This window comes from Phocoena phocoena, chromosome 20 (genome assembly GCF_963924675.1).
Source record: "Phocoena phocoena chromosome 20, mPhoPho1.1, whole genome shotgun sequence".
Lineage (NCBI taxonomy): Eukaryota > Metazoa > Chordata > Mammalia > Artiodactyla > Phocoenidae > Phocoena > Phocoena phocoena.
Window position 1 is genome coordinate 41,009,153 of NC_089238.1, and position 25,600 is coordinate 41,034,752.

Genomic DNA, 25,600 nt, shown 5'->3' on the forward strand with positions numbered 1-25,600 from the left:
AAGTACACAATGTTTTATTGAAAAAAGTCAGGCTTCAGCTGGCTGGTTCCATTCAGCTCGGCTTGGTGGGAGTCCCTGCCCACAGTAGCCTGAGTCAGATCTTCCTGCAGGCTGGCTTGGCCAGACCCCTCCCTGGTCGCCCTTGCCCTCCTCTCTGATGGTGACATTCAAACAATAAATATGCAATAAATAGCGCTCCTGGGCCAGCTGCCTTCAAACCCCACATCAGCCCCCACCAGTCTTCTGAGTCAGGACAGGCGTCCTGGGGTGCTGGACAGGAAGTCCCCAAACCTCTCAGGGTCTTGCAGGACCTCGGATCCACCTCCATTGTCAGGTCTGGGCCCAGTCTCCAAGGAGACCTAGCAAAGCTGGGTCCAGGGCAGGGCTGGGCAAAGCAGGGCTGGCGGGCGGGTGCTGGGAGGGGGCTGTTTGTTACCCTGGACGCCTCCACTCTAGGCCACAAGTCTGTATTGGGCTCAGGAGTAGATGGTGATGACTTCACGGCCACCACCACGGACCAACAGCACCCGTTCGAGGCCCTCAGTCAGCACCTCCAGGAACTCCATGTCTGTAGGGCATCGAGTCAAGGAGGCAGCACCCAGGGAAGCACCAAGGGGCACCCAGGGAAGTTTGGCCCGTCAGTCAGAGCTGGGTGCCCTGGCACCCCCTAGGGTACCCAGGGAGAGGAGCTCCTGGCCTGACCTCACACACTGTCCACCTCCCCACTGCCCACCTCTTTACAAAGGGATACAGTTCTCATCGCCCTCGCTGTTCTTGGGTGGGCCGGGCATGTTCAGTAGGACCAGGCGGGCGTCATGGGAGCGTGTGACAATGACTTCATTGAGCTTCACAGCCGTGTGCATGCGCCGCACATTGGATTGGTCCCTGAAGGTAATGCAGCTGAACGTGGGCCCCGCCCCTGGCCCACCCACAGGGCTTGTCTGCCCCCATCCCACCTCCCACCCCAGACCCTAATGTGGCTGGGTCCATTTCTGCTGCACTCACGGCTTAATATGTACCAGCTCCCGGAAGTTGTCAGGGGCATGGCTGGGATCCCAGGGCTCTGCTGCCATATATTTGTCCCGTGTCCATGTCATCTGGATCTTGTCAGTCCCAGCTGCAGACTCTTCCTCCTCGTCTGAGTACAGGCTCTCCAGCCGCAGGGCTGAGTGCCGGTCCTTGACCAGCTGGGCCTGAGGACAATCAGAGGAAGTCTCCTCGGTGCCATGGGAAAGGGTGGGCCTGGCTGGCCCAGCGTGATCACCCAGCCTTAGGGAAATGGGTGGGGCTGGGGTGAATCATTCTGATGCTCCCACCTGATGGCGTCTCCCAAGGCCTGACCCTGCCCTGGACTGAGAAGGCCACTGACCTCTCGCTCCCGCTCAGTCTTGGTCAGCCTCATTTGCCGCAGCATCTGGGAGCGCTGCTCCATCATCAGTGTCCGCTCGTAGGTATATGCAGAGATGTCGCTGTTATGCTGGGGAGAGGGTGAGCCATGAGGACCGCGCTACGTGGGGCAGGGTATCCACAGGGCTACGTCGGGCAGGTGGCTTACCATCTCCACCACTTCCACCTCTGCCTCGAGGCGCAGGTGGTACAGGAAGACAGCCAGATCCTTCTTCATCTGGATGCTGTTGTCATCCATCTGGGCCACCGTGAAGATGCGCATCCGGCACTTCCTCCAGACCTGTGGCAACAGAAGGTGGTGGTTCAATCACACCCCACCCCTTCAAGGGCCCGGCCCCTCACACCGGGGCCCAACCGCCTGGCCCACCTTGTGCTGGCGTAACAGGAAGGGCAAAAGCATGAGCATGCCGCCGTCGTGGACAATCCACCACACGTCGATGTGGCCCTCCAGGTAGCGCTCGTGGTTGCTGGGGTAGAAGGCGATGTTCTTGGGCACGAGCAGGGCCAGGTGGGCGGCCGTGGTGCAGCGCACGGTGTCTGGGGAGGAGGGGCACTACTGATCATCAGCCTGTGACCCTCTGGCCTCTGTCCCCACTTGACCCCTGCCCCTGTCCTATGTGGTCGAGCCCAGGCCCTGACCCTCACGCACCAATAAAGGTCTTCCAGGCACGTGGGTCCTCACTCTGTCGCCAGCCGTAGGGCCAGCCCAGCACCACGGAGTTATGCCTCATGCCACCCAGGCCGCAAGACTGGATGAGGTGGGCCAGCCCCTCACGCACCTTGCTGGCCACCACCACCTGGCAGAAGCCCTTCACCTTCTCAATCTCCATCATGTTCTTGATTGTCTGTGGGGAACATAGCAGGGTCAAAAAGCAAGGCCATCAGCGTCCCCTCTGCTGGGCTCCCCACCAAGGCCCCTAGGGCGCAGAGGGTGGGGGTGGGGGAGGAGACGGGGGCAAGCTGCCCACCCAGACGCCATGTTTTCAAGATGGGACAGTTATAACCCCCTTGCTCCAGCTCTCAGCTGGCAGCAGTGCTGTCCACCTGGCTGGCTGTGCACCAGCTGCAGCCCAGACATCTCTAGTCCAGTTCAGCGTCCTCCCAACACCGTCCCCTTGCAGCAGGCACCTGCTCAGCGGCCTGGGCCTCGCCATAGCTCTCCAAGAAGCTGCCCTGGATGACAGAACCAACAATGGTCAGGCCCTTGCCGGCCTTAAGCTGGGAGGCGAAAGTGAGGAGCCGTGGGTACTTCACATGAAGGTCCTCATCGAGCTTCAGCAGCACCAGCAGCTGAGGTCTGTGGCGGCCGAATGGAGAGGGAGCCTGAGACCAGGGCCAGAGGTTTCCAGGGAGCCCAGCTCCTTCCCTTCCTGGCTCACAGGCCCCTACACGTAGCAGTGATCCAAGGGCCAAATAAGCAGGATGGTGCCCCTGGCAACTCAGGACAGGGAGCACGGACTAGGGAGGGGGAGCCAGCACCTCTTGACTCTCCCACCCTCACAGTGCCTGGGCTGGGCCCCACCAGGCCGGGCGTGACTCACCGCCAGTTCTTGGTGTGAGGAGGTCCCTCCTCTAGCCGCAGCAGTGCATAGCGGGCAGCACTCAGGGACAGGCCTCGGATCCCGTCGCCCCACTCCTTCTCAGCCCTGCAGAGGCCCCCACAAGCTGGTAAGCTCCTGGTCCCACCCAGGGGTTGTGTCCGTGTGTAGGTGAGATGAAGGGGCCAGGCCCGAATCACAGTCCCCCAGCCCCAGCACCACGGTGGCTAACAAAGGACGGCTCAGCTCCCCACAACCCAATGAAGAGTGGCCCAAAGGCCCCAAGCAGGTGGCAGCCCTCACTCACCCTTGGTACTCAATGTACTTGTAGATCATGCCGGCAATGAGCATGGCAACCAGGGCATAGTACCAGGACGAGACAAACATAAGAGCCAGGCAGAGGCTCATGCCCAGGAAGGACAGCGCCCTGGGCCAGAGAGTGGGAAAGGGCCAGAATCAGGGAGAGACCAATAGGGCCCCAGGCCCAGACCCCCAATCTCTCACCAATAGCAACTGCTGCCCAGAAAATTCAAACCCCAACCAGAATGGGGCTCCCGGCTTCCCCAATAGCTCTTGTGTCAGAGGACCTGGCTCAGGCCCAGCTGGCACTTACCAGTGATAGTACTTGAACCGAGGCCGCCAGTTGGGGGTCCTTAGGAGCGTCTGCACAGCACAGGCCAGGTTCACAAACAGGTAACACATCAGGAAGAACCTGCAGCACAGGGAGTGGCCGGTACAGAGCAGCCTCCTTGGCAGCCAGGTACCTGATGTCCCTGCCCTTCCAGGCTGGGCCTGGATGAGGAACCAGGACATGTCATGGCCCTGCCGTGCACAGGCTCAGGCAGGTCTTCTCAGCCTCACCACACCCAGTCCCACAGCCTGATGCAGATGGGACACTGCAGCAGTGTCCGCAGAACCAGGTCTTAGAGGATGGGCAAGTGCTCACAGGCAGAGGAGGGGAGGAGGCTGCAGGCAGGGGAAATAGCTGTGGAAGAGGATGGTATCAAGGAGGGCTCAGCGTCTGGAGATGGCTAGACAACAGTCAGACTTCTGGCCTGGGTGACCAGTTGGATGAGGGGCTGTCATGAATGTGGGGAGAGTGGGTCAGGGGAAGACAAGGGCCATTTTGAATCACTGAGTTAAAGACACTTGAGGGACACTGCGGTGCGTGTGGGAGACTGGGATGGGGGAGGCCTACCGCATGAGCCCTCCAGGAATGACAGCCGAGGGGCAGAGGGCTGAGTGGAGGGGACGCCAACCTTTATCCTCAGCTGGTACGAGAGGAAGGACAGACAAGAAGGCAGCAGGGCTTACGAAAGAGGGCGTGCCAGGGGGCAGGGACTCCCATGAGGTGTCCCATTAGGGCTGCCAGGAGGAGCCAAGTGATAAGGCTGAGATACATCCTCTGACTTGGGCAGTAAGGGGCCACCACCCAAGAAGACTGTGGCAAGAACAGTTTCAGGTGTGCGCTGATGTGTGGGTGGAGCTGGGCAGTAATGGGCGGAGGTGTGCTGGGGGGAACAAGAGAGCACTGACTCCAGCAGGCCTGGCTGGGGCTGGGGGGCAGCTACTTCGGGGGGAAGGGGGTCCCTCTCAGTCTCACAGGCTGAGTGGGGCAGTGAAGGCTGGCTCAGTCATAACTGAACAAGCAAAAGGAGCACTGGCAGTGGAGCCAGATGTGTGAGGAGAGGTGGAGTGGGCCCCAACCCTGGCAGAGGTGAACACAGCAAGGACACGAGCCCTGCCGCCAGGACCCCTGGAAACTGCCGCGAGCTCATCACCTCCTGCAGGGCACTGGCAGATTCAGATGCCCAGCATTCCAGAACTTTAAAAGCAAACAACTTTGAAAACGGATGAGGTAGTGGTGGCCTCATCAAGGTGCTAGAGACCAATGCTTGCCCTGACCCTGCTCTGGGGGTCTCCCACAGAGGCACATGAGACCTACTGGTCTCTTTAAAATTTCTGAGTAAGTGCCAGGCTTGCTCCAGAGGCAGAAGTGGTTGAGCTCTGCCAGGCAAACATCCCCCCATACAGCCTGACACATCTCCCTACTGCGCCCTCAACACCAGACAGGGTCACAGAGCTGCTGGGCAGGGCCCCCGGCTGAGGGGTGCTGAGAGTGCAAGGAGCCTTTCCCAAGACCATCCCCCAGCCCTGCCCTGAGCCCCAGCTCACATGGATAGAATGGGGGCCACCATGTCAAGGGAGGCGATGAGGATGCCCAGCTCAGCGATGAGTGCTGTCAGGAGGAGTGCCCATGTTGGTTCGCCATTTGCCTTGCCATGGCCAAAAACCTGCAAGCACCAGGGTCAGTGGGGTCCGAAGTGAAGAAGTTAGTTCCACTGCCCCCATTCCACACCTAAGGCCACAAGTCACAGTCTGGCCTCTATCATGAAGTCCTTCTGGGGCTCAGGTCACACCCATGCCTATCCTGATAGGTACGAGTTCCTCTGCCCTCCACTTCCTCAGGCATCTCTGCTGTGGATGAGCCACAGACAGGCCTTGGGGATTCTGGGCCCAAGCAGCTCTGCCAACAGCAGGGCAGGGCCAGGGCCAGGGCAGCTCTCAGCAGCTCTCCATGGATAGCTGCATTGGCCCCAGCCCCCAGCAGGATAAAACGCACCCATACTTATCTCCTACCTCTCTGCCCCAGCCGGTGTGAGGGGCCAGGAGCACCCAGGCGGTGGGGAAGTGCAGAAGGCTCACCCGGAGGAAGGGGATGATGTTGTCCTTGGCGATGGCCTGCAACAGGCGTGGTGCCCCAGTGAGGCTCTGTAGGCCGGCGCCGCAGGTTGAGAAGAAGGAGCCGATGACGATGACCCAGGGCGAAGGCCAGGCTAACGTGCCCACCACCAGGTTCCTGCTGACGCCATCGCCGTACCTGCAGGGGCCGGACTCAGGCCATGTTCCATGCAAGGAGCCCCCCAAACCCTGGGTGGGGTCGCCCAGATTGAGGGTTGGCAGAAGTCAGGAAGGATGGCTATGGTGGACAGAGCTCTGGCCCCTCAGCAGAGGCCAGGCCACCAGCCCCTATCCTTTCCCCTCAGCCCAGTCCTGATCTGATGTCACCATCCTCTCAGAAGCAAAAGTTCTGCTGGGGCCTGACCCACCACTGGCAACCAGCAGCCTGAGGACATGTGTGGAACCACGTGTGCAAGGGGGGCCAGTGTCAGGGCAGCAAAAGCTGAGCCCAGTGCCACGGGGAGGGGCCCAGATCACTCACTTGTCCCGGAGGACCACACCCTCGATGCAGGCGCCAAAGAGAACCACGCTGCTGAAGTCTGTGGCTGCGTCAAGGAAAGCTCGGCCTCCGCGGCCTCCGCTGCCACTGCCGTCCCCGTGCATCCCCGCACAGCGCCCAAGGGCCCCTCGCCCAAGCCTTAGCTGGCAGACTCAGCTGGGACACCTGCAGCTGTGGGTTTCGTGTTGTGTACACACCCCTTGAGTGTGCGTGTGTGAGGGGTGAGGTACACATGCACACATAGGGAGTGTGTCTGCGCGTGCCAGCTGGTGACTTATACACAGGCAAGTACCTCCTGTCCCCCTTCCCCACCCACCCCAGGCCTGGGAAAGGATACACACAAGGGAGGTTGTAACAATGGCCAGAATGGTCCCCACTGGGATGGACTTCTGCGCATCTCGGAGGTCCCCGGAGCGGTTTGAGCCAGCCATAATGCCTCCAAAAACAAGGAAACTCCCTGAGGGGCTCCCCAGGAGTGGGGGCAGGGCAGGGTGGGCGGGCAAGAGGGCTCACCTGTTACGGAGGGGAAGAAGATGCCAACTAGCACGGTGAAGGATGTGGCGATGTCGGCCACCACGTACAGGGGCAGGCTCTCCTTCAGGCCAAGGGCGTCTGTGGAGGGCAGCCCGTGCTTCTCCACGACCTCACCCTTCTCCAGGTAGGTGCTCCACAGGTTTTCTGTGGGGGCAGCAGCATCACCACTGCAGCCCCACCTACTTCCCAGGGAAGTTTGGGGCAGCCCAGCCAGAGGCTGCAAATGTAAGAGGTTCTCGGGGTTCAGGGGGGTGACTTCAGCCAAATGGCTACGGTGTCAGCCACCGGGCTGCTCTGGCCACAGAGAAGGAGCTGTCTGGCTACAAGTCTGAAAGGCGAAGGTGGCTGAACCACCATCACCTGCCACTGCCTGCCTCCTAGACAGAGGCCCTTTATGGCTCCTGTGAGAACAACCACAGGCAGGGTCAGGGGCTGGTGGCTGGGGAGAAATGGGCTGCCAGAACTTTCTGGGGGTTGTTGAAGGCCTGGGACACTGGCCAAACAGGCTCCGTTCACCCGAAACCCAGCTGCCAGGAGCCAGGCTGAGAGGACACGGCTGGGCTGGGAAGGCAGCCAGAACTGCCTCCCATTCCTGAGCTGGACACACAAGGACGGCTCTGTGCTAATCCATCCTTCCGTGCTCATTCCCTACCTCCTGCTCAGTGTGGGGGGCAGGAGCAGGACAGGAGAGAGGACGCACCCTGGAGCACGCCAGCAGCTGCACCAGGGATGCCAGGGATCTCAGTCACATTGTTGAGCAGAAAGTAGGGGTCGCAGGAGTCTGCGGTGAGGTTGGGGCTGTGGCAGAAGAGGCTCCAGAGCCGAGTGGCCACCGTCTCATTGTCCACCATGGCTGTCTTGGCACAGACATCAAACTGGTCCCGGGACAGGGTCCTATTGCCCAGCATACATACTCTGTGGGGCGGAGGGGGGGGACAGAAGCATCAGCACCTGCTCAGCCAGAGACCCCAACCTGCTTCCACCCTGTAGCCTCTACAACTCAAGGCCGTCCACGTGGGAAGGATGTCAGTGCAATGCCTGGATGTATTCCCAGGTTACTTACGGAAACACGGGAGGGTCAAAAATAGACTTGACGCCTCCAGCATAGATGGAGAGGATGGAGATGATCACACAGGCCAGGAAGAGCGAGGCAAATTTGTTCACATACTTGACACCAACAAACACCACCAGGGTCATGAAGGTCAGAAAAATGGTCCCATACACCCGCATATTGTTCAAGGTGGCACTCGACATGTCATGAGTGCCTGTTGGGTAAAACATGGCGGCTGGTGGGGCAATGTAGGTCTGAAACAAGAAAACAGATAGAGGAGGTTCAATCTTCCTATGTGGAGAGTCAAGCCCAATATTTTGGTTTTCTTTTTTTAAGAGTATCCAGAGGGGAGTTCCCTGGCGGTCCAGTGGTTAGGACTCAGTGCTTTCACTGCCGTGGCCCAGGTTCAATCCCTGGTTGGGGAACTAAGACCCCATAAGCTGCACGGCCAAAAAAAAACAAAACCAAAAAAGAGTATTCAGAAAAAGCCAGTCACAAAAGAGCATATATTGTATGAGTCCATGTATACAACAAGTCCAGAATAGGTAAACCTGATTAAATCTTTATCTATCTATCTATCTATCTCGCTGCGCCGGGTCTTAGGGTCTTAGGTGCAGCACGTGGGATCTTTGTTGCTGCGTGCGGGATCTTCGTTGCGGCATGCAGGATCTTTAGTTGCAGCATGCGGGATCTAGTTCCTGACCAGGGATCGAACCCGGGCCCCCTGCATTGGGAGCATTGAGTCTTAACCACTAGACCACCAGGGAAGTCCCTGATTAAATCTTATTGAAGACAGAAAGCAGATTAATGGGTGCCTAGGGCTGGGGGGAATGGAGAGTGATCACTAATGACCATGGGATTTCTTCTTGGGGTGATGAAAATGTTCTAAAATTGACTGTGGTGATAGTTGTACAACTTCATGAATATACTAAAAACCATCCAATTGTATACTTTAAATGGGTAGTGAATAGTATGGTATGTGAATTATCTCTTAATAAAGCCATTATTGGCTTCCCTGGTGGCACAGTGGTTAAGAATCCGCCTGCCAATGCAGGGGACACGGGTTCGAGCCCTGGTCCGGGAAGATCCAACATGCTGCAAAGCAACTAAGCCCGTGTGCCACAACTACTGAGCCTGCGCTCTAGAGCCCGTGAGCCACAACTACTGAAGCCCGCACACCTAGAGCCTGTGCTCCGCAACAAGAGAAGCCACCACAATGAGAAGCCCGCGCACTGCAATGAAGAGTAGCCCCTGCTCACCGCAACTAGAGAAAGCCCGCGCACAGCAACAAAGACCCAACGCAGCCAAAAACAAATAAATTAAAATAAATTAAAAAAAAAAAAGCCATTATTTACAAAAAAGAAAAAAAGGATCCAGACACAGGAGTTGACCTGAATAGCTAAATAGCAGAAGTGGAACAGTTTGAGGAGCAAAAAAATAATGACAACACAGGATTATGAGCCGAAGAATAAAATAAATATCCAGGAGTCCATGGGACTTCCCTGGTGGCGCAGTGGTTGGGAGGCTGCCTGCCAATTCAGGGTACACGGGTTCGAGCCCTGGTCTGAGAAGATCCCACATGCTGTGGAGCAACTAAGCCTGCGTGCCACAGCTACTGAGCCTGTGCTCTAGAGCCCGCAGGCCACAACTACTGAGCCCATGCGCCACGACTACTGAAGCCCGCTTGCCTAGAGACCGTGCTCCGCTACAAGAGAAGCCACTGCAATGAGAAGCCCACACCACAACAGAGTAGCCCCTGCTCGCCCCAGCCAGAGAAAGCCCGCGCACAGCAACGAAGACCCAAGGCAGCCAAAAATAAATAAATTTATTTAAAAAAAAAAAAATATATATATATATCTCCAGGAGTCCATACTGATATAAATACATGGTTGAATAAATAAACAAATGGAAAAAGGACAATTTCCTTACAGAAGAAATCAACATAACAAATGTAGGAATGTGGGTTGGGGCTTCCCTGGTGGCGCAGTGGTTGAGAGTCCGCCTGCCGATGCGGGGGATGTGGGTTCGTGCCCTGGTCCGGGAGGATCCCACATGCCGCAGAGCGGCTGGGCCTGTGAGCCATGGCCGCTGAGCCTGCGTGTCCAGAGCCTGTGCTCCGCAACGGGAGAGGCCACAACAGTGAGAGGCTCGCGTACCACAAAAAAAAAAAAAAAAAAAAAAAAAAGTAGGAATGTGGGTAATAGAAAAACAAACAGGGCTTCCCTGGTGGCACAATGGTTAAGAATCCGCCTGCCAATGCAGGGGACACGGGTTCGAGCCCTGGTCCGGGAAGATCCAACATGCTGCAAAGCAACTAAGCCCGTGTGCCACAACTACTGAGCCTGCGCTCTAGAGCCCGTGAGCCACAACTACTGAAGCCCGCGCACCTAGAGCCCATGCTCTGCAACAAGAGAAGCCACCGCAATGAGAAGCCCGCGCACCGCAACGAAGAGTAGCCCCTGTTCTCAGCAACTAGAGAAAACCCGCGTGCAGCAGCAAAGACCCAATGCAGCCAAAAATTAAATAAATGAATAAATAAATTTATAAAAAGAAAAAGAAAAACAAACAACAAAACCCCCAGAATATCCAGGAACAGGCTCCACACAACAGACAGGGGACCTGGAGGTGGGAATAGACAGGCAGTTCCTCTAGACATCTACTGTCTGGATGCCCAGGGGCGGGCACTCTTTACCCTGTCCTCCCCACTGCTCCTCCCCCTCTTCTCCCACCACGAGGGCAGTTCAGTGGGAAGCGGGAAACTGAGTCAGAGCACACATGAGGCCCACAGAGGTGGCACTGACCTCCAAACAGGGTCCTGTGGCTGTTCACCCTGATTTAGGGATGAGGATAAGATGGATCTGAAGGGCTTTATTAGCACAGAGCCCTGGGGGAGACAGAGCTGGCCAGAGCCCACATGAGCCTGGGAGGCAGGCTCTGAGTCACCACCAAGATCTGTCTCTGAGTTAAATGCAGTAGTTCACAGACCACCTGCCATGGTTGAGATGTTGCCCGAGTAGATGGAACATCCAGGGTCAAGGTGAAGACAGCCAGGCCCCTAGCTTGCCTGGCCCAAACTGGGAAAGGGCTGAAGGGGAGACTGGCTTGAAAAAAGATCTTTCTCCCTTGAAGAGGCCTCCCTCATTATAAGCCCTAGACCCTGACCAGAGGTGAAGGGAGCATGAGCCGCCTGGGCCTATGGGAAATGGACTGTTTGGACAAGACCAGAGTTGGCCAGGGCTTAGCCTGACTCACCAGCAGGATCTCAATGGCCCCCAGGATGTACATAGCCGCTGCAAATGTTGTTCCCAGGTAGAAGCACAGGCCAACAGCCCCTCCAAATTCTGGTCCCAGCGAGCGGGAGATCATGAAATAGGAGCCCCCAGCTACAACAGAAAAAGCATACATAGGTCAGGGCTGGTTCTTCTTCAAGGGGGCCTCTCCCATGACAACCCTTCACAACCATCCAGAGGGACAGGGACTGCTTTTCCCATTTATGAATGAGCAGAAGGGTTAGAAGACTTGCCCAAGGCAGCATGGTTAATAAGTGGCCAGGCTGCGGTCGGACCTGATTTCCATTTGACTCCAACACCCAGGCGGGCCAGTGACATGAATACTCTGCTGGGGCAGCTCTAGGTCCGCAGCAAAGCCTAAGTGGCCTACTGTCCCCCACCTCCCTGCAGTTAGGTTAGTCCCCGCAGCCTCCCCTGGTTGGGTGTGTCCTATCTCAGCATGCCTCACCCCTCCCAAGAGCTATCTCTGTTAGTCTGACCCTCCAGACCAGGGCAGGGACTAGCTTTTTGCCCCTAGGGCCGGCCACTGGGTGAATGTCCATGGCTGACCCTGCTGCCCTGAATCTGTGCTTCCATCAGAGTCTAACACCCCTGGCAAGACTGAGTCAACACTGGACCCCAGGGCCAGTGAGGGTGCAGGGGACAAGAACAATCCCATGCTGCTGGTTGAAGCTGCTCCTGATGAAACTTCTCTGGTGAAAAATCTGGCAACAGTGATCAAGAAGCTTTAAAAAGGCTAATAACCCCTTTCATGCTGTAATCCCACCTCTAGGACCCTCTTCTAAGGAAACTGCCAGGGGCGTGAACAAAGATCAGTGTGCAAGGTTGTTTATGACAATAATGTTTACAATAATGAAAAAGTAGAACCCAAGAGTAGGAGAATAACAAAAATTAGGTAATGTCAATCCTGTTTTAAAAACACAAATGAACTGTTTCCAGCACTTTAGAAACACACAGACACACACACACACAGACACACACACACACACACACACACACATACACACAGAGTTTGGGGAAAACAATACATCTCAATACTTTACAAGACCCTAAGACCATGTATGAAAAGGCTAACAGTTTTGACCTTAGGATGGTGGGATTATGGGTACTTTTCATTTTCTTTTCTACATTTTTTGCACTTTCAAACCCTCTATGGTAAACATATATTGCCTTTTTTCCCCTATTACTTTTATACTAATGCTAATAAAGTTGTTATTTGAAAAAAATAGAAAAGGATTCAAACACAGAAGCCAACCCAAATAGCCAAATAGCCAGAGTGGAACAGGTCAAGCAAAACAATAAATAATGATGGTACTAAGATTATGAGCCAAAGAATAAAATAAATATCCAGGAGTCCACAGTGATATAAATACATGGTTGAGTAAGTAAAAAAACGGAGTCTCTGAAAACCAAGTCCAATCTCATCATCCCGGCTGAAAACCCTCTGCATTGTCTATACTGTAATCCAGTGTGGTCCAGACTCCTTGGCTTGGGCCACCAGGTACGCCCCATCACCTTCTTTATCAGCCCCAGCCCCCGCTTTTAAAAAAAGTACTTTTATCCAAAAAAAAAAAAAAAAAGACCAAACAAACAAAACACAAAACAACAGCAATCTCAAGCTCTGTCAAGCAAGGATGCTCCTAAGTGGTAGCACTGTCATCGCGTCAAGGACTAAGATCCCACCAGAAAACTGCCTGGAGGCGGGGCAATGAGTGTTCCTAGGCATGTCAAGGTGGATTCTGGGCCCATCCCCTCCTCAGGCCTGAGTGGTGCTCACCCACCTGGAACCACGCCGTTGGTGGCAATGGCGCTCATGGAGATGGCCGTCAGCAAGGTCTGTAGAAAGGAGGGCCTAGGTGAGCAGCTCAGCTGGGTGGGCTCTGGGGGGTGGCCGTGGCCCTGCCCCAGCTGGGATACTCACACAACAGCAGCAAATGAGCACAATGAGGAGGGCCTGCAGCACACCGGCCGTGCCCACCATCCAGGTCAGCCGCAGGAAGAGGATAACCCCAAAGATATTCTGCAGGCAGGGCAGGTACACCCCCATGAGGGTGCCCATGCTGGGTGCCTATGGAGCAAGAGAGGGAGGGGAAGACAGAGCGTCAGAGGGGCCCAGATGCTCCACCGGAGGCCAGCTCCTGGTCACGTGACAGTCCCCCGCCCCCAGGGTGTTCTACCAGAGAACAGGTTGGAGAGGGATATTCCAAGTGGAGTCCTGGGGAGTGCAGGGGGTAAGGTGAGAGGATGTCTGTGTTGACTTTGATACATGAAGAAACAGTTTGGGACTGGGAAGGTATAAAACCTGATTCTTTTCAAAACCCCACGTGTGAGCTTTTGAGCCTCACCTCCCCCTCATGGTACTGCCCCCTTCCCTTCCTCTCCTCTTTTATACTTCTGCAAAGTGAGGTCTGTGTCAGATCTCCACCTTCCCACCCAGCATGACCCATGTCACCCAAGCCAGAGTCTAAGTTGTTCCTGACCCTCCCTCTCTCCAATCCCCCAGTTCAGTCCAGTGGACACTGAGTCCTGCCCAGTCTGCCTCTCAAGCTGCCCTGAGATAAGCCTTCCTTGCCTCAGCCTTAGTCCCCTGAACCTGGGGCACTACATCTGGGGCACCTGGATGGTGCCTTCTTGTGCCTCTCAACCTCTCCACACTCCAGCCCGCTCTGCTGCCAGAACAGGTCTCTGAAAACCAAGTCCAATCTCATCATCCCTACTAAAACCCCTCTGCATTGTCTATACTGTAATGCATAGTGTGGGCCAGCCTCCTTGGCTTGGGCCACCAGGCCTGCCCCATCACCTTTGTCAGCCTCAGCTCCTGACAACATCAGTCCCTCAGAGCCTCTGAACCAGGGCATGTGCTGGGCTCTGCCTGGGAGGGTTACCCCTGCCTCACTGCCTGGCAAATTCCTCTTCAGTTAAACCTTCAGGAGACGTAACTGTTTCCTCTCCCAGGAAGTTCCCCCAGGTTGCCTTAGCTGGAGTTGGTACTTCCTGTTGCATCCCCTCAGCATCTGATATACCCTTCTATCATAGTGGTCACGGTAACTGTTCACTCGAATGACCATACTGGGTAGACGTGGCTTGTTCACTGTTCTATTATCAGCAGGCCCTGCTGGTACTCAAAAGGTGCTCCTGAGCCCAGCGAGCGATGCCTTAGAAGGCCTCTGGGATAACCTGTTGGGAAAATCCTGCATAGAGAGTAGGGACTCAGGCTGGAGGACAGGTAGGGAAGGTCTAACGGGCATATCCAGGCAGGATTTCTCAGCTACCTAAGGGTAGAGTAGGGGCCAAACAGGAGGCCAGGGCAGACGCTGAAGAACAGGATTAGGGCTGGTGCCTTCTTCTTCTTCTTTTTTTTAAAAAAATATTTATTTATTTGGCTGCGCTGGGTCTTAGTCGCAGCCATGTGGGCTCTTAGTTGTGGGATGCAGGATCTAGTCCCCTGGCCAGGGATTGAACCCAGGCCCCCTGCATTGGGAGTGCAGAGTCTTAACCACTAGACCATCAGGGGAGCCCCATGTGCTGGTGCCTTCCTGAAGAACTGAGCCTCACATGAGAGCAGCCCAGAGTTGTGGGGCCCTGAGAGCTTCCACCAGAGCCCCAGCAAAGCCTGCTGCCCTGGAGCTGGGGTGGGAGAAAGAACTCTGGTCACAGGAACTCTTCTCAAGGGTCCAGGCCTGGGGCAGTATCTGTGTGCAGCCTTAAGGACCACAGAAGGGCCTAGAAGGGCCCAAGTAAAAACAAATGGTCCCTCAAACTGTCCTGCACAGTGTAGGTGACGGATACACCTCATCTGGGCTCTGTCTGAGCCCTTCTCAGAGGCCCTGGACCACCCGCTGGATAGTAGCAGCTCCCAGTCCCCCATTTGAGGCTGAGTCACTCTGGGAAAAGGGCAGTGTGGGAAAAGGCAGGACCGGAAATGCTTTCTGCATCTCCAAATAACCTCTGGCAGCCTCAGAAGGTCACCAGGCCACAGGCGGAGCGGCTGCCACAGAGAGGCTGCCTTGGGTCTTGGTGTGGTCTGGTTGGAGGACCGCCCTTCCGGCTTTAAGCTTTCCTTTTCTGAGGCCCCTGCTCAGACCTGCCTGGGCGAGGGCCACAGCTCAGCGGCCCCAGCTCCCTAGCTTCCTACTGACTCTCTGTGGACTTGACCAGGCTCCTGCTTTCTCCATGAAAAAGCCACTGGCGCTGGGACACTCAGCCATCCTCTCTCATCTTTAACCTAGGGCCAGGTGAGCTGGCAGGTAAGCTGAGGCTGGACCCCAGCATCCTCGCAGGCTCCTCATAAGGCCAAGGGACCATGGCCCTTCACCAACTCACAATTTCTTCTGACACCTTGTTGAGATGTACACTAGCCTTTCTTAGGGACCTTTTTACTCCCAGCCACCAGCTTCCTGGGCTTGGTCTGAAGGGACAGGGAGGAGGCTTTTACCCAAGGATCCCACCACCCACTGCAGGGCTAAACACAGATAGTCAGCCCTCTCTCAAGCGTGGGCTAGTTTGCCTCCCAGAACTGAGGGGTGCACATCAGCCTCTCGCCTTGGCCCACCTCAGTAAGGTCCAAATCTCATGGGCAGGTCTGAGGTTGGGGATTTGGCTTATTTCAACCAAGAGCTCCTCCTGCCTGTGCTGACCTCCAGCAAGAATACTACATCTAGTGCCAGACTCAAGCTGCTTCCAAATCACAGCTTCTTCCCAAACCTCAGGGAGTCAGTAGACATGGAGGGAACGTTCTTTGCCTCCAAACTGAAAACGTAGGGGGGAAAAAAACCCAGCATTCAGTTAAATTGAGCCCTGTCACACAGGGGAGCTGAACAAAGATGTGCAAAGTCATCCCGAAGAGAGGACGGCTGGAGGGCCAGAGGCCTGGATAGCGACTAGGGATGGGACCAGCAGAGGGATAGGGAAGCCCCAAGAGGCATGCTCCTATCACCCCCAACCCTGGTGCTCAAGGAACCCAGGGACTGTCGGAGGGGTCTGCCAGTGGAGCTAACACAGCAAAAGGGTTTAGTCAACTGCTCTAGGTCACATAGCCCCGAGGGACAACCAGGTTCCTGGATCCAAAGGTAATATCCTTATCCATCCTGATGGGATGCCAGTGATCTGGCATTCTATAGTCACATACCTCACAGTAAGCCCACAAGTCTCCCAGCGTTATGCATTGATCTTGTTCAGCTTAGTCATCTTAGGCAAGTTACTAATACCCCAACACTCAAGCTTCCTCACCTGTAAAATGGGGATGAAACCAGCACCTGCCTCACAGCTTTGTTGTGAAGATGACATACAAGAACCCAAGCCCACTGCTTAGCATGATGCCTCACACACAGAGAGGCCTAAGTAACGTCACGTTCCACTGTTACTTTTGAGGGCCTCCCTGGTCCTATGCCCTGAGGGCCACCTCCCTGGCCCACCCCTTGAAGCCTCCTTGAGCCCAAAGCACTCAGTGCCCATCCTCCATGCTCACCAAACCTGGCACCTACCTCCCCCAGGATGCTCATAACTATGTGGGGAAACTGCCAACTCCATGGTGTTGAATCTCTCTTCCTAGGAGCGGCCTCTCTGCTGCCCCTGACCAGCTCACCTTGGCTGCTCTCCGGCGGGCACCCTCTCCAATCTCAGCCTCCTCATGCTCCTTGGCGCCCTGTGTGAGGTTGGTGTAGCTGACGAGCTTGCCCAGAAGAGATGATACCTTTGGGCGGATGTCCAGCTCTTCCTGTAAACGGGGCCACAGGGCAATCTGGCAACTGGCACCAGGCTACCTGTGTGTAGACAGCAGCCTGGCCTCTGGCCCCTTGCCAAGCCCTGAGGCAGGCCTGGGGAAACCCAAGCCAGCCCACTGGGCAGGTGTGGGTGCCACACCCCAGGACTCACTTCTCTCTGCCCCACCTTGGCTACAATCACTACCAGCCCATTTGCAAAACTACCTGCCTTGGGGGGAAAGGGCAGGACAGGGCACGGCTGGCAGACAGGGGAATGGCACGCTTCAGCCTGCCTGTTCGGCCTGGCCACCTCCCAGGTGTGAGTAGGCCTCTGGGACTCATATCTGCCCTCAACAAAAAAGCCACCCTAGTCACCCCAGGGAACCAAGGAGGTCAAAAGAGGTGTGGGACAAGTGAAGTCTCTCTTATCTGCCCAAACCCTGATTGTCCTGGATGGTCTTCTCCACCAGGTCTCACACCCTATGAGTAACCCACCTCAATCCCCAAGATGGGATCCTGGAGCCCTAGCCCATCTGCAGGTGGGGCCAGGTCAAGAGGCCTCCCAGGGCTCCAGCTCCCATGCAGCATCTAGCACAGCTTCCCCAGCACTGTGCCTCCGCCTGCCTCTGGCCCACATTTAGTCTTTCCCTGTCTATCAGCTCCCTTCTGACCCTACACACGAGGAGAAACTGGTCTGGTGTAAGAAGTAAAGATGCAGGTCTTTGCAGGTATATGGAGATTGAAGAGCTTATGAGACTTCCATGGGGCAGCTGAATGTGTGGGTCAGAATTTAGGGGCCTAAACCATGACTTCAATCCAGATACAACTTCTAAGCTTGAGTCTGAAAATGATAAAATTCAAGTTCAAAGGCACAAAATTGGGAATGTTTCCAAAGAGACATCCACTGAGGTTGCAGATATGGCTAGAGGGGGCAGATCCGGTGAGAAGGACCAGGGCTCAGTAAACTTGATGGGGACAGAGTTGGAGGAGTCAACCAGGAAGGCCAGGGAAGAGTTCACAGGAGAGGGAAGAATCATGGACTATGAGAAGTCCTAGAAGTGAAGGGGACAAAGGAAATTCTGAGGCAAGAAATACTGCGAGGTGGTGACCTTGCTGAGGGGCTGCATGGAAGTCAAAGGTGAACACCCCTGGAGGTGGTAATGGGGTACAGTGGCCTCTGGGAAAGCAGTTTCAGTTCAAAGGGCCGAGGGAACCACAGCCTGACTGCCAAGGGAGCGAGACAGACAAGGGGAGACTGGAGGAGAAGCCGAGACATAAGGAGGCAAAACATCCAGCCTGTCTGCTGAGCTAAAGTTTGGGTCCTGACAGGTCCCTGCCCACCCACCTCCCTGCCACAGCTGCGGCCCAGAGTGGCTCCTCAGCTACCTCAAACAGTGCCAGGTTCCTGTCATGGTAGTCACTTCCTCTGGAAGCTTCCATGGGACAAAGAAAAGGGCTGCTCTCCTTGTGGTTGCCATGTCCTGTGGAGAGAGAGGAACGGAATCCCAGTCAGGGGCTGCCTACTGAAACCCCAGCATGCACTCCTCCCCAGCAGGCGTGCCGTCATCTCTGTGGAGCACTCTGTGGGCCAGTGTTACCATGCTGGGCCTGTTTCCCCATCATACCCTGCCAGCCTCCTTGAAAGGGCCAGAATTGGCAGTGACCTATGATCAAAACCCAGCACGTAGGGCTTCCCTGGTGGCACAGTGGTTAAGAATCCACCTGCCAACGCAGGGGACACGGGTTCAAGCCCTAGTCCGGGAAGATCCCACATGCCGCAGAGCAACTAAGCCCGTGTGCCACAACTACTGAGCCTGCGCTCTAGAGCCCGTGCACCACAACTACTGAGCCTGCATGGCACAACTACTGAAGCCCGTGTGCCTAGAGCCCGTGCTTCGCAACAAGAGAAGCCACTGCAATGAGAAGCCCGTGCACCGCAGCGAAGAGCAGCCCCTGCCCGCCTCAACTAGAGAAAAACCCACGCGCGGCAATGAATACCCAACTCAGCCAAAAATAAAATAAATTAAAAAAAAGAGGACTTCCCTGGTGGCACAGTAGTTGAGAGTCCGCCTGCCGATGCAGGGGACACGGGTTCGTGCCCCGGTCTGGAAAGATCCCATGTGCTGCAGAGTGGCTGGGCCCGTGAGCCATGGCCGCTGAGCCTGCGCGTCTGGAGCCTGTGCTCCGCAACGGGACAGGCCACAACAGTGAGAGGCCTGCGTACCGTGCAAGAAAAAAAAAAAAAGAAAAAAGAAAAAAAAAAACAGCGTGTACACTCATCTAGCAGAGGGCACAGGTGTGAAGGGCCCAGACAGCACGTGTTTAACACCAAGGGGCAGAGTCAACTGCAGGAGGGCGTGGCCCAGTCATGGCCCACCTTCAGACCACCCCTGAGACACACACTCCCATTTTCCAGCCCTTCGGGAATATCCAGTGTGCCGGGTGCCCAGGGCTCGGTGTCTTCAGGGCTCCCCCGAGGTGCTGCCCTCCAGACAGATGAAGCTACACAGGGCTCCTTCTGCCGCCATGGCCAGCCGGCCGCCTACTAGCCACCCCACCATGCACTGCGCAGGGGTGTCCTTGAGGGCCACCCGAGGAATGCCGGGAGGAGGGGCAAGCAGGAGACTGGCCAGAGAGCGGAAGTGGGTGCCTGAAGCTGTCTAGGGTCATCTAGGAAAGCCCTACGGAAGCCTGACCAGGTCGGTGTGGGACTAAGCAGGACTGTTGGCAGGACCCTCTTGTTGACCTACCTCCCTGTCCCCAGATCGCAGCTGCTTTCTCCAGACTAGGCAAGTGGCCAAACCCAGCATCCACCTACCCCCTAGGCTGGTGAGGCAGTGCCTCAGCACCAAGAAAACCTCACAGAAAGGAGCCAGATGCACCTTTTTTTTATACGCCTGCCTCAACTCTCAAAGCTTGGCTGCAGGCTTCCCTGGTGGCGCAGTGGTTGAGAGTCCACCTGCCGATTCGGGGGACGCGGGTTCGTGCCCCGGTCCGGGAAGATCCCACATGCCGCGGAGCGGCTGGGCCCGTGAGCCATGGCTGCTGGGCTTGCGTGTCCGGAGCCTGTGCTCCATAACGGGAGAGGCCACAACAGTGAGAGGCCCGCGTACCGAAAAAAAAAAAAAAAAAAAAAAAAAGCTTGGCTGCATTTTCTGGCCACCGGCATTCACACTCTTCCCTGTTTTCCAAACTGTGTCCACTGTGAGTCTCAGTGGGTGACATTCCCATTTTTTCATCAAGCAGGCAGAAGACACCAAGTACTCCTTTTCTAGTTGCTAACAGTAAAACCCCCTTCAGACAGTCTGACAGCTGCAGTGGCAGTGGCTGGAGGCTTCACAGCAAATGGAAAGATGACATCTTGGTTCAAAGAAGCCACATTGGTGTTGGATGGCAATGACTGTGGCAGCAGTGTTGACCTGGTGTCCAGTGATGGAGGCGGCAACAGAAGTGTCTTCACTGATCCAGCCTAGTGGGGTATTCCAGCCATGCCTGATTTTGTGAGAGCTACCTGCCAACCTTTTCTGGTTAAATAGCCCGCAATCCATTTCTCTTGTGTGCAGCTAAGAATACTGAACGATGATACATCCTCTTCCACCTGATACATCCTCTTGCCATCAGTATGAGACTTAACTTGCCTCCTCTGGGCCAACAATCACTCAGCAGGTGCTGCACTGTGGATTCTTTACTGTCCAAAGAGACTGACAGGGAAAGCATGCTGATGACAATTTCTGGGGCAAAATCAGCTGTTCCTTCCCACAGTATGTAAAAGTGGTACATCGCCTCATCTAGGAACCTGGATTAGCTAAGTAAGCCAAGAAGCTCAGTCCCAGAAGCTACATGGCTGTATGTAGGGTAATGCCAACGGCACAGTGGACAAAGGTAGTGGGAGTTCAGGCCAACCTACAGAACCATGTTAAAGCCTCGTGGGGGGACTTCCCTGATGGTGCAGTGGTTAAGAATCTGCCTGTCAATGCAGGGGACATGGGTTAGAGCCCTGGTCTGGGAAGATCCCACGTGCCATGGAGCAACTAAGCCAGTGTGCCACAACTACTGAGCCTGCGTGCCACAACTACTTAAACCCACGTGCCTAGAGCCCACGCTCCGCAACAAGAGAAGCCACCGCAATGAGAAGCCCGCGCACCGCAACAAAGAGTAGCCCCCATTCACCACAACTAGAGAAAGCCTGCGCGCAGCAACGAAGACCCAACGCACCCAAAAATAAATAAATAGATAATTTTTTTAAAAAAGCCTCGTGGGGTCACGTAGCTCCTCAGACACCCTGTGACGTTTGCTGTGCCCTTGATGCTTGTTCAGGATCAGGATAAGAAGCCACAACAAAAATCTGAAAACCCAGTAACAATGCCCATTACACTGACAGCCCTTCAGTGAGAAGCCTCTGAAAAGTACTCTTGGATTTTTGTGACCAAAAAAATCTCCCCTTTATAAGTCAGAGGCTTCATTTTGTCAAAAAAAGGCAACTATAAGAGCTCATCTTATTTCCCTTTCTACCTTGGCTGCCAGGAACCTCTAAGCTAAATTTATTTTTTAGATGCAGTCACCATCTACCTCGTCTCAGAGTCCTTGCCTTTTTCCTCTGCACGGTTTTGACCTGACAGTAACAGTCCCTTGGGGAGGCATTTCTGTTGCATATCTCTTCTGATCCTTTTGTGGAAGTAGGTTGAAAGTAAAGTATAAATTATTCTAAACTCCTGCACTGCAGCCTGCCCCACCACTGTTACCTCATCTCTCTGAAGACTGCACTAGTATCCAGAAAACACAGAGCTGAGCACACAGCAGTTCCCCCAAAATGCCTGTGGATGGTCCTCTAAGACCCAGCTGATCCTTGTCCCTCAGCCATGAGTCCAGGGCAGCTCAGAGCCCTTGCAAGGGTTACCTCTAGTCCTCACAGCAACACTCCAGTAGATATCATTTACCCCCTTTTAGTAACAAGGAACGTAAAGCTCAGAGAGATTCAGAGGCAAGATCACTCAGTGAGAGGGCCAAACTTGGGTCCCAGGATCCACCAGAGCCAGGTGGGAGCTGAGTTGTAGGTTCTACTCCTATTTTGGACCCCCACCCATCCCAGGAGGCACCCCAGAGTGCAGTACAAGCCTTTAACTAGAGAAGAGTGTCTGGGGTTTGCAATTTGGCCAGGGTGTGCATACCCAAGGCTCTTGGTGCTCAGTGGCCAGCAGACTAGCTTGGATTCCTGAACCTCCCACTGTGTGACCCAGGGCAACCTGCCTACCCTCTCTGTGTTGCCTTGGTTTCCTTTTCTATGAAGTAGAGCTAGTAACACCTACTCTTCCAACTGCTCAGATGCATCAGAAAAGGGACAATCTGGTGCCAGACACTCAGCAGGGATTCCATGGAGTTCCCCAAAACCTCATTTAAAGACAACTCCCATGGGACTGTGGGAACTGGGTGGGTGGGGGGCTGGTGTCTAAGCAGTGCCTGGATATCTGTACTGCCCTCAGCTATTCCAAAAATTCCAGGGCAGGTCTGGGCATGCCTGCCAGGCCAAAGCTGCTCAGATACCACCTGAGACCCCTGGCGAACCACAGCATGAAGGCTGGGCCTGGGCGCTGCCTGTGAGGTACACATATATGTGTGCTCCTGCCAGCAGCTGTGAATGTACCAGCTGCAAGCAGGGATCCAGGTGACACTCCTGATCCCTCTGCTCACAGGTATCTGCCAGGGGTACCCCTCTAGAGCCTCTTCACCTCCTGCCCACAGGCCACAGTGAGCTGGGTGAACAGGCCCATCTAGGCCTTTGGAGCAGAGGTATGGGCCTTGAGAGATTCAGACACCAAGCTGGGGGGTCCCCATAAGATGGACCTGAGGGGTCACTATTTTTGTGCCCCTGACCCTTTGCAGCCCCCACCAAGAAGGATCATAACCACTCACCAGGGTGCAGAGTGTCCCCCATACCGCAGACGCAGTCAAGATCTGGCTGAAAGGGAGGAAGAGGAGGAAGAAGGGGGATAGCGGGAGGAGCTGGCCTAGCCTGGAGGGACCTGGCAGGACTCAGCCAATGTAGCTCCAGTTCCCTATAGTCAGCCTGTGAGAGGCCAAGGCGGGGCCAGAGGCAGGACTCCGCTCTGCCTACCCACTGGTCCAGGCTGATCTTAGGGATGCAGCCCAGCCCAGCCCAGCCTCTGGGGAGAGCGAGCCTCCAAGGGCTAACAGAGGAGCAGGCGTGGATGCTGGCTCCTGCTCTGGCCACTGGAACAAGGCTAGGGGCAGGTGCCGGCATGGGGCAGGGGTTGAGATGTGTGCACCCACACAGCCGTGAAGCCTGTTAAATGACCATGATGTCCAGTAGCCTCTGCCACTGTCCTGTGCCATCTCCTCACACAGCAGCCAGGTGACACACATATAGCCATCACCCACATCAGGCATGGGTCACCTCAGTCATGTCACCATCACAGACAGATCAGAGTCAGATCAACATCACATCACCTGATACATGCCAACACACACGTTCCCTGCATATCTCCATCACGGTCAGTCACAGACGAAGCATTTGTCATCAGTCACATCACCATCCTCATCATCGATAACCCTGCAGGAAATGGTGGCCCACAAGAAGTGCTATCCTGACCCCACCTTCACTCTGCGGTATCCCACAGCTATACACTTGAAGAAGCACAATTACACATGCATATGCTGCTACACATACAGACACTTGTTCTCGGCAGTGTTCACACTCCAAGAGTGGACCCTGCAAGGACAGCCCCCTGGGGGGCTCCTGGGGGAGGAGATGGTGAAAGGGTCAAGGGCAGGCACCTAGGAGGGGAGGAGGGGTTTACCTTCAGGCCCAGTTTAACATCTAGGTTAAGCGTTAGGGCTCTGGAGGCTCCAACCCTCGATTTGAATCCCCTAGAGCAAGTTACATAAAGGCTCCATGCCTCAATTCGCTCCTCCCTAAGCGTGAGTAACATGACCTATCCCATGGGGGAAATTAGGAGGATTAAACGAGTTAATTCACTTCAAGTACCTAGACAAGCCTGGTCCCGTGTGAGTGCTGCACAGATGCCCACTGTAGCTACAGATGTAAGCTGGGATCCACGCAAGTGCACTCACAGGCAGTTACCCACTGACCCCCTCAGGCAGGCACAGCCTTCTTTCCAGGGCCCGGGAGTGCTGGGAGGGAAGGGGTAAGGGGAGGAGAAGGGAGGAGAGAGAGGGTAGTCTTAGGGAAAGAGGTGCTGCCGCACAAAAGTGTAGGCAAGACGGGAAGCGCTTAGGGGCGGTTCACAGGAGGTAGGAAGTGAAGGGTCTGGGGTCCGGGCTGCGGTCGTTGCTCCCAGCCGGGAAGGGCCAGAGATGGAGGCTCAGCGCTCTCCGCGCCCCGGGCGGCCCGGCTGGCCCGGCAGGCCTGGCCACGTCTGCAGCCCCCGCCCGCGGCCCGCAAGGGAGGAGCTGGGGCGGGGAGGGAGGCCCGACCGCAAGCGCGGGCGCCGGGGGCCGAGGAAAATTGTTTCTGCGCGCGCGGAGTAAGGGACTGCTGGCGGCGACTCAGTCTAAGAAAAGTTGGGCCCGCATCGACGTGTGCGCGCACCGGCCGGCGTCGGTGTGAGAGCGGGCCCCGCGTGGCCAGCTTCCCTGCCCCCGCCCCCGTCAAGGACCCCTCCGGGCGCGTCCTCACCCTCCGAGTCCTCCCGATCGGCTCGCTCCCCGTAGTCCACCCAACTGATACCCTCGAGGTTGTCATAGTCGCCGCGTCGCGGCCCGTCCACCGGCACCACGGTGAAGTGAGGCATCCTGCGCGCTCGGCCCCGCCGCGCCCGCCGCCCCTGCGGCCCGCCTGACTGTCCCCGCCGCCCCGGGCCGGCGTGCCCCGCCCGCTCACATTCCTCCCCGCTGCGCTCACTTCCTCCGCCCGCCCCCCGGGCCGCCCCTCGGGGGCGGGGAGCAGGAGGGGCTCGGGCCGGCTCCTCCCTGAGGGGGGGGGGGGCAAGCGGAGTGAAGCCCCCGGGGCGGGAGTAGTACTCCACGCGCTGCGTAGGCCCGATTCCTGTGTGACCTCGGGTGGTGAGCCGCCCTCTCTGAGCCTTAGTTGCGGTACTTGTAAAATGGGGAAATGTGCTTCCACCTCTTGGGGCTGCTTGAGGGCCGTGAGATGGGGTACGGGGTGCATTGGCCCTGCGCTTTGTGCCTAGTGAGCGCTCAGTGACATTTCTGTGATTCAGGGACGGGGAAGGATAGGGAGGAGGGCAAAGGTCATTCCGGTCCTGCCCAGGGCCTCCCACCATTCCTGAGTACCCCCTCCCCATTTTCATCATCTCTCTCTTCCACCTCTCTCCTCCGCAACCTTGGAAACGGAAACCCAGGAAAGTCCCCTCCCTTCCCCCACCCTCCATGTCTCCCTGTTGGAGGCTGCTGGGGATTCCTGACCCTTCAGTAGAGGCTGCTTCCTCCTCGGTAGGAAGGACACCCATCCCCCTTGCCCAGCCCCGTTTGCCTCTTTGGACGCTGCATTGGATTCTTTAGCCAAGATCTTTCATCTCAGTTTTATCTTTTACTGTCTCACCTCTTAGGGATTCCTTTACCCAAGCCATTTACTTCTTTGCTCTTAAATTTTCTTTCACTTTCTACTCCACTGCTTCAGATAACGTATCCAGTTGGCTTTACTTTAACATCTTTATCTTTCTAGGCCATTCTTTTAGCTATTTGTTTCTCTATCAGAAAAGCCCAGAGGCCACCTCACACCTCTGTCTCCATTTTTTTCCTCCCTTTTATAACTCAGAGGGCTTTAGAATATCAGAATTAGTGGTATCTTTCCAACCTACCTCAGACTCTGCGCCCTCTGACCTCCAAACTCTGGAGCA

At 55.8% G+C, this 25,600-nt stretch overlaps 1 protein-coding gene across 4 annotated transcripts; it reads right to left on the minus strand.

The window, feature by feature from the left end:
* Window positions 1-24,567, minus strand: SLC12A4 (solute carrier family 12 member 4). Of its 4 annotated transcripts, none has more exons than XM_065899586.1 (24): window positions 24,418-24,567; window positions 18,150-18,244; window positions 16,646-16,777; window positions 12,983-13,129; window positions 12,843-12,897; window positions 11,024-11,154; window positions 7,784-8,025; window positions 7,421-7,635; window positions 6,700-6,864; window positions 6,524-6,622; window positions 6,169-6,226; window positions 5,652-5,826; window positions 5,121-5,239; window positions 3,559-3,657; window positions 3,253-3,372; window positions 2,949-3,053; window positions 2,536-2,704; window positions 2,057-2,252; window positions 1,775-1,944; window positions 1,556-1,687; window positions 1,370-1,477; window positions 1,006-1,193; window positions 752-885; window positions 1-568 (listed from the first exon to the last, which is right to left on the minus strand). In XM_065899586.1, exons 1-24 carry the CDS (start codon window positions 24,530-24,532, stop codon window positions 477-479), a joined length of 3,261 nt encoding a protein of 1,086 aa, XP_065755658.1. In that variant the 5' UTR covers window positions 24,533-24,567; the 3' UTR covers window positions 1-476. The 4 variants fall into 4 exon arrangements, with proteins under 4 accessions (XP_065755658.1, XP_065755657.1, XP_065755660.1 ...); XM_065899585.1 differs by having other exon boundaries at window positions 18,150-18,246; window positions 24,414-24,532; XM_065899588.1 differs by lacking the exon at window positions 24,418-24,567 and adding an exon at window positions 22,674-22,695.
* Window positions 24,568-25,600: the final 1,033 nt, after the last annotated feature.